Below are 14,119 nucleotides of genomic sequence, written 5' to 3'. Positions count from 1 at the left end.
ATCTTAACCATATTCCATATCATTTGGGGGAACTAATATTCTTGCAGGCAGGATCACTAGAGCTGTTGGGAGTGGTTTAAACTAATATGGCAGGGGGATGGGAACCAGGATGACAGAGCTGAGGATGACCCAGCAGGTTTACAAGTAGATGATGGGTGTAACATGAATGTAAGGAAGGACAAGCCAACGATTGGGTACAAATGCAGACAGAACAAAGAGTTAAATTGTACCACAGAGGCAAACTTCAAAAAGGCGAAGAATGCAGGACTGAAGATGTTGTATTCAGAATAAGGTGGACGAACTCATGGTGCAATTAGAGAATGGTTGGTATGACATTGTGGGCATCACTGACTATAGTTAGGAGCCCGACATCAAAGGATATACTTTGTTTCAAAAGGAAAGGCAGGAAGGCATAGGCAGTGGTGTGGCTCTGTTGGTAAGAGATGGAATTATGTCTTTAGGAAGAGGTGACAGAGGGTCAGAGAATGTTGAATCTTTGTGGGTGGAGTTAAGAAATTGCAAGGATGAAAAAAAACATTATGGGAAATATATATAGGCCTACAAATAGTAGCCAAGATGTGCGGTTGAGATTGCAAAGGGAGCAGGAAAAGACACGTATTAAGGGTAATGACACATTTGTAATGGGGACTTCAATATGCAAGGGGATTGGGAAAATCAGGTTGGTGTTGGATCGTAAAAGAGGGCATGTGTTGAATGCCTACTAGATGGCCTTTTAGAGCAGCTTGTGCTTGAGCATAGTCAGGGAAAGGCTATCTTAGATTGAGTGTTCTGTAATAACCCAGATCTTATTAGGAAGCTTAACGTAAAGGAACCCTTAGGAGTTAATATCCTAATATCATTGAATTCATACTGCAGTTTGAGAAGGTGAAGTATAACTCACGTATATCAGTATCACAATGCAATAAAGGGAATTACAAAGGCATGAGAGAGGAGCCTGCCCAGGTGGATTGGAAGAGGATATTGCCGGGGATGACAGCAAACCAGTGTCACGTACCCTGTGACGGGTTAAAGAACCAGTAGAAATGGAAAACTCATTGGAGTCTAGTATTGCTAATAACTAATAGTGTTTATTAGTAACTACGCAATACAGTACTATAAATGCAAATATCTTAAACAGGTTAGCCATGATATATATATGTACATAAATGTGGAAATAGGAACAAAACTAGGCTCTTTCAAACCTAGGGGTGGATGGATATAGTCTTACGATGATGAAGAGAGTTCAGTTCAGTTCGAGGTAGTTAGTTGAATAACGTTGGGGAGCGAGAGAGAGAGAGGTGAGAGGTGATGCTGTCGACCTTCCCGTTGTCTTCCGAAATCCTGTTGTAGTCACCAACTATGTCCATAACACGTGCGACCATTCTTCAATGATGGAATTATCACCCAGGCAAGGGCGGACTCACCAATAATTCCCCACCTATCACACCTTTTCACACTGCGAGAGCCACTGTTCGATTTCCCCGAATCAGTCCTCCAAAAACCCCACAGTCCTGTGGGTGCAACGAAGCTCGTTCAGTATCCGAACCTATGTGTCTGTCTGTGTATCGGTGGACCTGGTTTTTATCCCCACATGTTGGACATCAGCTGTCCATCAACCTGCTCCGCCCTCCACTCTCTGCAAGAACTATGCAAGCAGGCAAGTGTGGAAAGGTAAACAACTTGTAGAGGACCCATAACATCAATCTTTCGAGCAGTTTCTGTCTCTCTCTCTTTCTCACTGTGTTGGACGCCTCCCTCTCTCTCTTATTGGCAGCACAGTTCATAGGGTCACTCTGGACCCCATCACAAACTCGGATCATTTCTGAACCCCGTCACACCAGAGATGGGTAAGGTTCCTGGGAATAGTTCGCAAGGCACAAGACAGATATGTCCCACAGAGGGAGAAGTTCTCAAATGGCAGGAGTAGGCAACCCTGGCTGACAAAGGAAGTTAGGGACTACATAAAGCCAAGGAAAGGGCATAGAAAGGTAGCAAAAGAGAGTGGTAGTCAGATGACTGGGAAGCTTTTAAAATCCAATAAAAGACAACTAAAAAAGCAATAAGAAGGCAAAAGATGAAAGATGAGGGCAGACTAGCCAGTAATATAATGCAGGATACCAAAAGTTTTTTCAGTTATATAAAGAGCAAAAGGGAGGGGAGCGTTGATATTGGACCACTGGAAATGATGCTGGTGAGGTAGTAATGGGGACAAAGAAATGGCAGATGAACTCAATTGGTACTTTGCATCTGTCTTCACTGTGGAAGATGCTAGCAGTGTGCCAGAGATCAGTGAGTGTCAGGGAGCAGGAGTGAGTGTCATTGCTATTACAAAGGAAAAAGTGCCAGGCAAACTCAAAAGACTTAAGGTGGATAAGTCACCTAGGCCAGATGGACTACATACCAGAGTCCTGAGAGAGGTTGCTGAAGAGATAACGGATGTATTGGTCATGATCTTTCAAGAATCACCTGATTCTGACATGGTCCCAGAGGACTATATTAGATATTAGACTATATGATATATAGTCTATCATATATAGGAGAATATTAGATCTCCTATTAGGAAATGAATTAGGGCAGGTGACATAAGTGTGTGTAGAGGAACACTTTGGTTCCAGTGATCATTACGTCATTAGTTTCAACTTGATCATGGATAAAGATAGATCTGGTCCTCGGGTTGAAGTTCTAAACTGGAAAAAGGCCAAATTTGAAGAAATGCGAAAGGATCTAAAAAGCGTAGATTGGGAAAGGTTGTTCTCTGGCAGGGATGTGATTGGTAAGTGGGAGGCCTTCAGAGGAGAAATTTTGAGAGTGCAGAGTTTGTATGTTCTGGTCAGGGTTAAAGGCAAAATGAAAAAGAATAAGGAACCTTGGTTCTCAAGAGATATTGGAACTCTGATAAAGAAGAGAGAGGTGTATAACATGTATAGGCAACAGGGAGGAAATAAGATGCTTGAGGAGTATAAAAAGAGTAAGAAAATACTTAAGAAAAAATCAGGAGGGCTAAAAGAAGACATGAGGTTGCTCTGGCAGTCAGGGTGAAGGACAATCCTAAGAGCTTCTACAGGTATGTTAAGAGCAAAAGGGTAGTAAGGGATAAAATTGGTCCTCTTGAAGATCAGAGTGGTCGGCTATGTATGGAACCAAAAGAAATAGGAGAGATATTAAATGGGTTTTTTGCATCTGTATTTACTAAGGAAACTGGAATGGAGTCTATGGAATCAAGGCAAACAAGTAGGGAGGTCATGGGACTTATACAGATTAAAGAGGAAGAGGTGCTTGCTGTCTTGAGGCAAATCAGAGTAGATAAATCCCCAGGACCTGACAGGGTATTCCCTCAGACCTTGAAGGAGACTAGTGTTGAAATTGCAGGGGCCCTGGCAGAAATATTTACAATGTCGATATCCACGGGTCAGGTGCCAGAGGATTGGAGGATAGCTCATGTAGTTCCGTTGTTTAAAAAAGGCTCAAAAAGTAAGCCGGGAAATTATAGCCCGGTAAGTTTAACATCGGTAGTAGGTAAATTATTGGAAGGAATACTAAGAGATAGGATCTATAAGTATTTGGATAGACAGAGACTTATTAGAAAAAGTCAGCATGGCTTTCTGCATGGTAGGTCATGTTTAACAAATCTATTAGAGCTTTTCGAGGAAGTTACCAGGAAAGTGGATGATGGGAAGGTAGTGGATGTTGTCTACATGGACTTCGGTAAGACCTTTGACAAGGTCCCACATGGGAGGTTAGTTAGGAAGATTCAATCACTAGGTATACATGGAGAGGTAGTAAAGTGGATTAGACATTGGCTCAATGGAAGAAGCCAGAGAGTGGTAGAGGAGGATTGCTACTCTGAGTCGAGGCCTGTGACTAGTGGTGTGCCACAGGGATCAGTGCTGGGTCCATTGTTGTTTGTCATCTATATCAATGATCTGGATGATAATGTGGCAAACTGGATCAGCAAATTTGCTGATGATACAAAGATTGGAGGTATAGTGGACAATGAGGAAGGTTTTCAAAGCTTGCAAAGGGATTTGGACCAGTTGGAGGAATGGGCTGAAAAATGGCAGATGGAGTTTAATGCGGACAAGTGTGAGGTATTGCAATTTGGAAGGTCAAACCAAGGTAGAACATACAAGGTAAATGGTAGGACATTGAGGAGTGCAGTAGAACAGAGGGATCTGGGAGTACAGGTGCATAATTCCCTAAAAGTGGCTTCACAAGTAGATAGGGTTGTAAAGAAAGCTTTTGGTACATTGGCCTTTATAAATCAAAATATTGAGTATAAGAGTTGGAATGTAATGGTGAGGTTGTATGAGACATTGATGAGACCGAATTTGGAGTATTGTGTGCAGTTTTGGTTACCTAATTACAGGAAGGATATTAATAAGGTTGAAAGAGTGCAGAGAAGGTTTACAAGGTTGTTGCCGGGACTTGAGAAACTGAGTTACAGAGAAAGGTTGAATAGGTTAGGACTTTATTCCCTGGAGCGCAGGAGCGCAGGTGATTTGATAGAGGTGTATAAAATTATGATGCATACAGATAGAGTGAATGCAAGCAGGCTTTTTCCACTGAGGTGAGGGGAGAAAAAAACTTGAGGACATGGGTTAAGGGTGAAGGGGGAAAAGTTTAAAGGGAACATTGTGGGGGGCTTCTTCATGCAGAGAGTGACTGGTGGGAGTGTGGAATGAGCTGCCAGATGAAGCGGTGAATGCGGGCTCATTTTTGACATTTAGGAAAAACTTGGACATGTATATGGATGAGAGGGGTTTGGAGGGATATGGCCCGGGTGCAGGTCAGTGGGACTAGGCAGAAAAATGGTTCGGCATAGCCAAGAAGGGCCAAAAGGCCTGTTTCTGTGCTGTAATGTTCTATGGTTCTATGGACTGGAAGATTGCAAATGTCACTCCACTCTTTAAGAAGGGAGAAAAGCAAAAGAAAGGAATTTGTAGACCAGTTAGCCGAACCTCAGTGTTTGGGATAGTGTTGGAGTCTATTATTAAGGATGAGGTTTCGGGGTACTTGGAGACTAATGATAAAATAAGTCAAAGTTAGCATGGTTTCTGTAAAGGGGAATCTTACCTGACAAATCAGTTAGAGTTCTTCAAGGAAGTAACAAGCAGGATGGACAAAAAAGAGGCAATGAGTGTCATTTACTTGGATTTTCAGAAGGTGTTTGATAAGGTGCCACACATGAGGCTGCTTAACAAGATAAAATCCTATGGCGTTACAGGGAAGATACTAGCATGGATAACAGAATGGCTGACAGGCAGGAGGCAACGGATGGGAATAAAAGGGACCTTTTCTGGTTGGCTGCTGGTGACTAGTGGTGTTCTCAGGGGTCAGTATTGGGACCACTGCTTTTCATTTTGTTTGTCAATGATTTAGATAATGGAATTGATGGCTTTGTGGCATTGTTTGCGAATAATACGAAGATTGGTGGGGGGGATAAGTAGTGCTGAGGAAGCAATGCAATTGCAGCAGGATTTAGACAAACTGGAAGAATGGGCAAAAAAGTGGCAGATGGAATACAGTGTTGGGAAATGTATGAAAATGCATTTTGGTAAAAGGAACAATAGTGCGGACGAGTATCTAAATGGTAAGAAGGTTCAAACTTCGGAGGCACAGGGGGACATAGGAGTCCCTGTATGAGACCACCAGAAGGTTAATTTACAGGTTGAATCTGTGGTGAAGAAGGCAAATGCATTGTTGGCATTTACTTCAAGAGGAATAGAATATAAAAGCAAGGAGATAATGCTGCATCTATATAAGACACCAGTCAGGCTGCACTTTGAGTACTGTCATCTCAGAAAGAACGTGTTGTCATTGAAGAGAGTCCAGAGGAGGTGCACAAGGATAATTCTGTGAATGGAGCCTTTGGCAGCTTTAGGCCTGTACTCACTGGAATTTAGGAGAATGCAGGGGGATCTCATTGACACCTACCGGACTAGATAGAGTGGATGTGGAGAGGATGTTTCCTGTGGTGGGGGGTATCCAGAACTAGAGGGCACAGCATCAGAATTGAGGAGTTCACTCTTTATAACAGGAGTAAGGAGGATTTTTTTAATATAGCCAGAGAGTAGTAATTCTGTGGAATGCTCTGTCACAGACTGTGGTGGAGGCCAAGTCCGTGCATATATTCAAGGCAGAACTTGATCATTTCCTGATTAGTCAGGGCATCTAAGGATATGGTGAGAAGGCAGGCATATGGGGTTGAGTGGGATCTGCAATCAGCTGTGATGGAATGGTAGAGAAGACTCGATGGGCTGAATGACCTAATTCTGCTCCTACGTCTCATGGTCTTATGGTCTTATGATTCTCTAATGCTGAAATAATTAAGGATATTTAATAAGAACTTGAAATTATCATAATAAATTTTCCTTTTTTATTCAATACAGGTAATCATATTATTATTAAAAATAATAATTATTTAATGTATTTGTTCTTTTATTATTTTATTATTTAATAACATTTATTATCCTAATAAATGTCTGATCTTGTCTGACCAATTAATTTTGTCCCGAAAATAGCAGAGTTTCAGTGTTGCTTTTCCGTGCAAACTGCAGCCCTGAATCTCCTCATATCCTCTTCTGTAACTTCTCATTGACACAGAGCCACAGCAGCAATTTTTTTAAAGATCCATTAGGATAAAGGAATGAAAGAAAAGAAAATAAAGGAGATTTGACGATGTAGTAAACTGTGGTTAATATGATTTGCGTTCCGGAGAACTAGTATCCACACAGACTGGTTGGGCTGAATGGCCTTCATCTACGTTGCATGCTCTATATTTCTTTCTTTCTATTAGATTCAAACTTCTTCAGCAAATAGATGGAGTTGGTGCCAATAGTCGTGCCAATAGTCATGCCACAGAGCTTAAAGGTACACTGACATTGATATGTACATATTAAACTGCTTTGCCTTCATGAAAAAGAAGCAAACCAATGCAAATCATAAACTACATCTGTTAAACAAAATGCTCCATAACGATTTACATGCATGCATATATTAGATTTTATACATCCATGGATATACATAAATATCAATTATGAATGTCATCAATTTGTGAAATTTCTTAACTTCCAAGATCTCCTTATCTGCAGGGGAGTTATTCGCATCTGTGAAGTCTCTAACTGATCTCAGTTCTGATGGATTACATCTTCCTGAAGAGTGTAGACAATGTGCTATCCATTCACTTTTGGGTCTGTGATGCTTCCAGAATCATGTCCTGCCCCATAAAGGTGAAACATAAAACCAATCCAGCAATTCAATGGTCTGGTTATCATCCAATTAATCCATAAATGCATTTTGATACCTATCATCTATTTTCATATATAATCCCTCATTCATAGCACCCCTACAAACTTTCCACTTCTGTAAATTGACTGAAGTCTGGCATTCAGAGCTCATTCATGATTTCTTCCATTTAAAACTGCTTCTCCAAACAGATCACTCACACAGAAAACAGCAGCCAGAATATCAATCACCAAACCCCCCCCCCCCACAATCCTCACACAAAAAAACTGACAGATCCCCTACACAGAAAATGGAACCGAGAACAAACCCCAAACCAAAACATGCCTGCAAACCACACTCCAAAATCGCAACTTGAGTGAAGCTGTTATTGAACATCTCTTCCATAAAGGAGGCTGCCATATATGACTGCTTAGTATTTTCAGAGTTCTGCCCAGATGTTCTTATTTAGCAATCTATTCATCATAGAACTGCGCTAAAGTGTTCCTTCAATGTTTTTATGATATCTTCGTAAGAGATATCATCATTGCTTCACCACTGTCTTCAGCCCTGCTACCAAGAATAACATTATTTTTCCCCTTTCTGTAAATGGCTGCATTGTTCTGTCTCAATGCTCTCCTAGGAATTTAAATAATATCACTGGATCTCAGAAACATCTACTCGTTGCTCCCAGTATAGGTACATGACTGAATCCTCTCACCCTTTTACAGCTTGTCTATTTATCCATCAATCCATATCCATCAAGACCACTGTACCTAGAAAGCCCTGTTCTACATTACCTTGGTTACTGCCCTGTACTCCCTCAAGCTGCATTATCCCAAACTCACCGCCAATGTAATGTTGCTGTTCCCTATGCAGTACTACCAGTAAGTCAGCCTTTTTTGAAGATAGTCAATGCTCCCCTAACAGAAGTGCTAATACAATAATGTCATCTGTCGTGGTACATACAATTTCTAAATGTGCACTCAGTCATATTTAATATAATTTTCCTTTAATATTTTGCCTGAGATACATATGTCATTAATTGACCCAATCAGGCAACAATCTAATAAAATCATAGTCACCCTTCATTCAAGCAATCTATACTTCATGTGTGAACACATATTCTGTTCGCTGGCAAGATATTTGATGAAAGGATGAAAGACACTTTGCATCACAACCGCCTCACACCATGTTGAGAAAGAGATCTGTATGTATAGGCATAATCCAGCTCTAAGTATTCCAAGTTTTCCTTAGTCCAGACTTTCCCAATTATTACCACACCAACCAGCAGAGGTTTCCATGGACCGCCGTGGGAATTTGAGCAGTTCCTGATACTGATGCTGGAAAATGGATGCCCTTATGAAACCCACTAGTGAATATCTGACATTAACTTTAATACTCTTTTTTTTCCAGCCTATTGTGTTGCTGATGGAGTCAACAGAAGCTGTAAATTTTGCTTGCCTGATAGCAGGTTATTACAGATTATTTATTGATGCAAAGAAGATGATATTTTGTAGCGCCAATATGCAACCTCAAGTGAACAAGGCAGGTATGCTTGGTACGTTAATAGTTTCAATTTTGAAGTTTTTTTGCGGGTAACAGTCACATTTGCTCATAGGAGTTATAATGGTCACTATTTATGTTGATCATTATGTCACAAAACTGAATGAACTGAATGAATACATGTCTGTCTGTTTACAATGCAGAAATAATCACACTGATTGTGGTGACTCTTTCATCAGGTATTTTAATTCACTGAGCTAGGTCTTAAATATGAATGGAAGTTTTGGGTTTGTAATTGGTCTATTATTGTCACTTGTACCAAGATACAGTGAAAAGCTTGATTATATTCCTACAAAATCCTACAAATGGTACTGGGTATAGCCCACTCCATCATGGCTAAAGCCCTCCCCACCACTGAGCACATCTACATGGAGTGTTGTCACAGAAAGCAGCATTCACCATCAGAGACACTCACCACCCAGGTCATGTTCTCCTCTCACAGCTGCCATCAGGAAGAAGGCACAGGGGCCTCAAGACTCACACCACCAGGTTCAGGAGCAGTTATTATCCCTCAGCCATCAGACTTTTGAATCAAAGGGGATAACATAACTTATCTTCACTTGCCCCATCAATGAAATGTTCCCACAACCTGTGGACTCACTTTCAAGGACTCGTCACCTTATGTTCTCAATATTTATTACATATTTATTTATTATTATTTTTATTGTTGTTATTATTATTATTTCTTCTTTCTTTTTGTATTTGCACAGTTTGTTCTCTTTTGTACATTAAGCTTGTGCGGTCTTTCATTGATCCTATTATGGTTATTGGATTTATTGTGTATGCCTGCAAGAAAATGAATCTCACGGTGGAATAAGGTGACATAGAAGTCATTTGATAATAAAATTACTTTGAACATTGTTCATACAGTTGAGTTCATTACAAAGTGTACATAGGTTATACAAGCTAAACCGGCAACGGAATGCAGAATAAAGTGTAGCATCTATAGAGAAAGGGCAGTGCAGGTACACAGTAAAGTACAAGACAATAATGGGGCAGACTGTGAAGTCAAGCCACACAAAATGCTGGAAGAACTCAGTAAGTCAGGATGCAGTTATGGTGGGGAATAAACTGTGGATGTTTCAGGCTGAGACTCTTCATCAGGACTGGAAAGGAAGGGGGCAAAAGCCTGAATTAGAAGGTGGGGAGAGGGGAGAGAACACAAGTGAGGGAGGTTAAGAATCCATCTCATTGTATTAGGAAATGATTTATTACAGCTGAGTACAAGCTGCATTTGCTTGGTGGTACTTGCTTTCAGGATTTTTATCTTCTGCTCAATTGCAGAGGGGAGAAGAGAGAATATCCAGGATAACTGTAGTCTTTGATTATGCTGGCTGCTTTACTGAGGCAGCGAGAAGTATGGGCAGTGTGTACAGATAGAGTTTATGTGTTTCAGAGTATGACAAAGTGTAATATTGCAATGACATCTGCTGTGTTGTGTGATGGAGGCATCACTGGATGAAGTGCACTGCAGAGAAAACTTAGAGCAGTGCATGCATGAGTCATTTTCACAATTTGGAAGCCCCCTATATGCAGGAATATGTTAGCAGTTCCTCATTCATATTTACATGCTGTCAATAGTCAGATTTCACCTTATACCTGCTAATGAGGTTTATTCTCACAATCAAAGGGCAACCATTTCCACAATTGGTTGATAAATTATAACCTTGATGAATCAATACTGCTTTGTTAGCTTTTATAAGGGGGGGTAAATAGTATATTTCTATTCAAACTGAAAATCTCAGACTGAGATTTCCAACTCTACCCTCACACAGTGTTGTCATTGACCCTGACAAAAGAGAAAAGCCATTGAACAGACACTCTTCCAATCTGTAGAATTATGTTGATAAACAATCTTTTTTCTATAACATTTGATGAAAGTGAAAAATTATTCAGAGCGGAGGAAACCTATTAGGAAACAAGCAATTTCTGCACATTGCAAATTTTAAAACAATATTATGGGCTCTCATCACTTTCTTGGTTGCAGTTGTACTTGTTGAAAATTTTCTTTCTTTCAAGGATATACTTTTTCATAACACTTGCAACATACACGTTCAAGGACGTGTATCTTATGTTCTTGATATTTATTATTATTTTTCCTGTTTTCTTTTTCTTTTTGTATTTACACAGTCTGCTGGGTTTGTGTTTTGCATATTGGTTATTAATCCGTCCTGTTGGGTGCGGATTTTCATTGATTCTACTGTGTTTCTTCTATTTACTGTGATTGCACACAAGACAATGAATCCTCGGTTCGTATATTGTGGCATATACATATTTTGATAATAAATTTCACCATGGAGCCAGTGTGCAGTGGGAATGAGACTCTGGCTGTACATAAGGGATCTGACAGGGAGATTCTTAGTCACTGATAGCCAATCAGATTCCCGAAAGTTCTGATGTTGAGGCATTCCACTGAATGAATTTGTCTGCAGCCCATTGTTTAATTGATTTTTGAACAAAGGTATTCTTCCACACAAACATTTCTACAGGGATGGGTGGTTCAACTAAAAGAATCACTGCACATAAAACATTACCAGATTCTTCACCACACTTGGGACAAATAGAACCTCAGCATATACAGGGGCACCTATATGAGCTGCTTGGCATGGTTACACATAAAGACAGTCATAAAAATGAGGTCACATTTGGGTACATTTTCATTTCCCCTTTTACCTGGAGATTTGAACATTGCATCTCTGTGGGCACAAATAGTCTTGAATTGCCAGACAAAAGAAAAGAGTCATGAGTGACGGTTTCTGTGCTGGAATCTGGTATAGGTCATTCCTGCAAAATACAGGGGCACCCCTCATCCGAAATGCTTGGTCAGGAAGTGTTTCGCATTTCAGATTTTTTTCAAAGTTTTGAATAAATAATGGATAGTTTGGGATCTCCAATATTTCTGATTCTGAATTTATGTTCTACAAGTAAGCAATTTTTGTCTTACATTTGTTCATCATACATGAAAGGGATCTTTGATGATGGATGTTGATTCCTGAAGCAATGCCTCCTGTAGATACTAACATATGACCCGGGGGTTCATGATGTCATCCACTTTGAGCTGCTCAAATGCAAGCATTCAGCATGACAGATTTTCATCAGCAATCATCTTGGCAAACTCATCAATGAATTCCTTCATTACCAGCAGACACTCCATCACCACAATTCAAAAATTAATGCTGTGCCTTTTCTTAAATTTCTGCAACCAGCCTGCCGAATATTCATAATTACCTTCTATTTTCAGTTTGTCATGATAGATCTTTGCTTGTTTTATGATCAGCATATCATTAAGTGGCATATGTTCACTCTGACACTGACGAATCATTCTTTCATACATGATCAAGATCTTCATTTTTCGCTTTTTGCAGTGTTTTTCTATTTTTCATTAACTTTTGTTCATTATGTATGTGATGTCATTTCTCAGAAATGTCTGCGGTGCACAGATATCTATGCATCACCTGGGAACCTTCCCAGTGCCTTGTGGAATTTTCCAGTTTAAATGTCATGTCAGCATTCAAAACAATTTCAGGTTTTGGAGGCTTTCAGATTTTGAAAATTTGGATAAGGGGCACTTAATCTGTAGTCACAAAACCACGAGCATCTCATCAGATTATTTCTGCAGTTGAGAAGGAATTCATTTTCCAAATTTCCAACTTGGCCATTTGCTCCACCTGACTTTTTATGCATGCCTTTTCTTCTCGGAATCATATTCCCCATATCCTCAGAAAATCAGACCTGACAGTGAAGGGAACAAAGGATCAGATGGGACAGTTACCAAAGGACATGGTTTATTATTTGCCACAACTTACTACAGCCCCAAAGACCATTTTAAACAGATCCTCCTCAATCTGCAAATAATGGTGGATCCAAGCATAAGATGATAATCACATCTCAGTACTGGAAAGATTTCGCCTGAATGCATCCACTGCCTAGTGATCTTGACCCCTCTTATACCTGCATCCCTCCCAATGGACTTGTCATAGAACATGATATAAATTTTATCAAGGCAAGAGGAGAGAACAGACTTGAATAACTCCTGATTCAATTGAGAGTCTCACTTTTCTACACCACCAATTAGGATTTAGTTTACCAGAAGGACAGAGGAAAGGATTCATTGTCTCCTTGGAAAAAATGCACCACCCCCACTGATTCTTCGGAATCCCTGGCTTATAGCAGCTCAAAGTGGATGACATCATGAACCGTAGGGTAATATGTTAGTATCTACAAGAGGCATTGCTTCAGGAATCAACATCCATCATCAAAGATCCCCTCCATCTTCTTGCAGCTATCATTGGGCAGGAGGTGCAGAAGTCCAGCTTCAAGAACAGCCACATTCCTTCAACCATTCAGTTCCTGGATCAAACAGCACAAACCTAATCACTGGAGATCAATAACACTATGGCCACTTGGCATGAAAATTGACTTTTTTTTGTTCTAATTGTGTTCTTTCTTGTTAACATGTTTAATTTATATTTAATTTAATTTATGTTATTCTTATGAAAGCTAATTCTATGTTGCCATGTGCCTGTGATACAACTGCAAGTAAGCTCTTCATTGTATCCATGCATAAATATACTTGTGCGTATGACAAAAACCTCCACCTTTCTTGACATTGATTTTGGGAACACTCAAAAGACCAGAGTAAATGGCAAAAGGAGTGTATTTCTCACAAGCTGCTCTTCTGGACAGCAGATTCTACTTCTATACAGGTAGCCGTCCCCCTCTTTTCCTTCGCTACATCGACGACTGCATTGGTGCTGCCTCCTGCACGTATGCTGAGCTTGTTGACTTCATTAACTTTGCCTCCAACTTTCACCCTGCCCTCAAATTTACCTGGTCCATTTCCGACGCCTCCCTCCCCTTTCTTGATCTTTCTGTCTCCATCTCTGGAGACGGCTTATCTACTGATGTCTACTATAAGCCTACAGACTCTCACAGCTACCTGGACTATTCCCCTTCCCACCCTGTCTCTTGCAACAATGCTATCCCCTTCTCACAATTCCTCCGTCTCCACCGCATCTGCTCTCAGGATGAGGCTTTTCATTCCAGGACGAAGGAGATGTCTTCCTTTTTTAAACAAAGGGGTTTCCCTTCTTCCACCATCAAATCTGCTCTCAAATGCATCTCTCCCATTTCCCGCACATCTGCCCTCACCCCACTCGGGATGGGGTTCCCCTTGTCCTCACCTACCACCCCATCAGCCTCCAGGTACAACGTATAATTCTCCGTAACTTCTGCCACCTACAACGGGATCCCACTACCAAGCACATCTTTCCCTCCCCCCCCTTCTGCTTTCTGCAGGGATCGCTCCCTACATGATTCCCTTGTCCACTCT

The 14,119-nt window shown here is 40.6% G+C and overlaps 1 protein-coding gene across 1 annotated transcript in view; it reads left to right on the top strand.

The window, feature by feature from the left end:
* frmpd3 (FERM and PDZ domain containing 3) overlaps positions 1–14,119 on the top strand; it is a 164,582-nt gene that overhangs the window by 111,345 nt on the left and 39,118 nt on the right. Inside the window, exon 12 of the mRNA XM_059976397.1 lies at positions 8,638–8,773. Coding sequence (XP_059832380.1) covers positions 8,638–8,773 — 136 coding nt within the window. The remainder of the gene's footprint in view (positions 1–8,637; positions 8,774–14,119) is intronic.

This window comes from Hypanus sabinus, chromosome 8 (assembly GCF_030144855.1).
Source record: "Hypanus sabinus isolate sHypSab1 chromosome 8, sHypSab1.hap1, whole genome shotgun sequence".
NCBI classification, from domain to species: Eukaryota; Metazoa; Chordata; class Chondrichthyes; order Myliobatiformes; family Dasyatidae; genus Hypanus; species Hypanus sabinus.
Note: the sequence above shows the minus strand (reverse complement) of the source record. Positions and strands in the feature narration are given on the sequence as shown.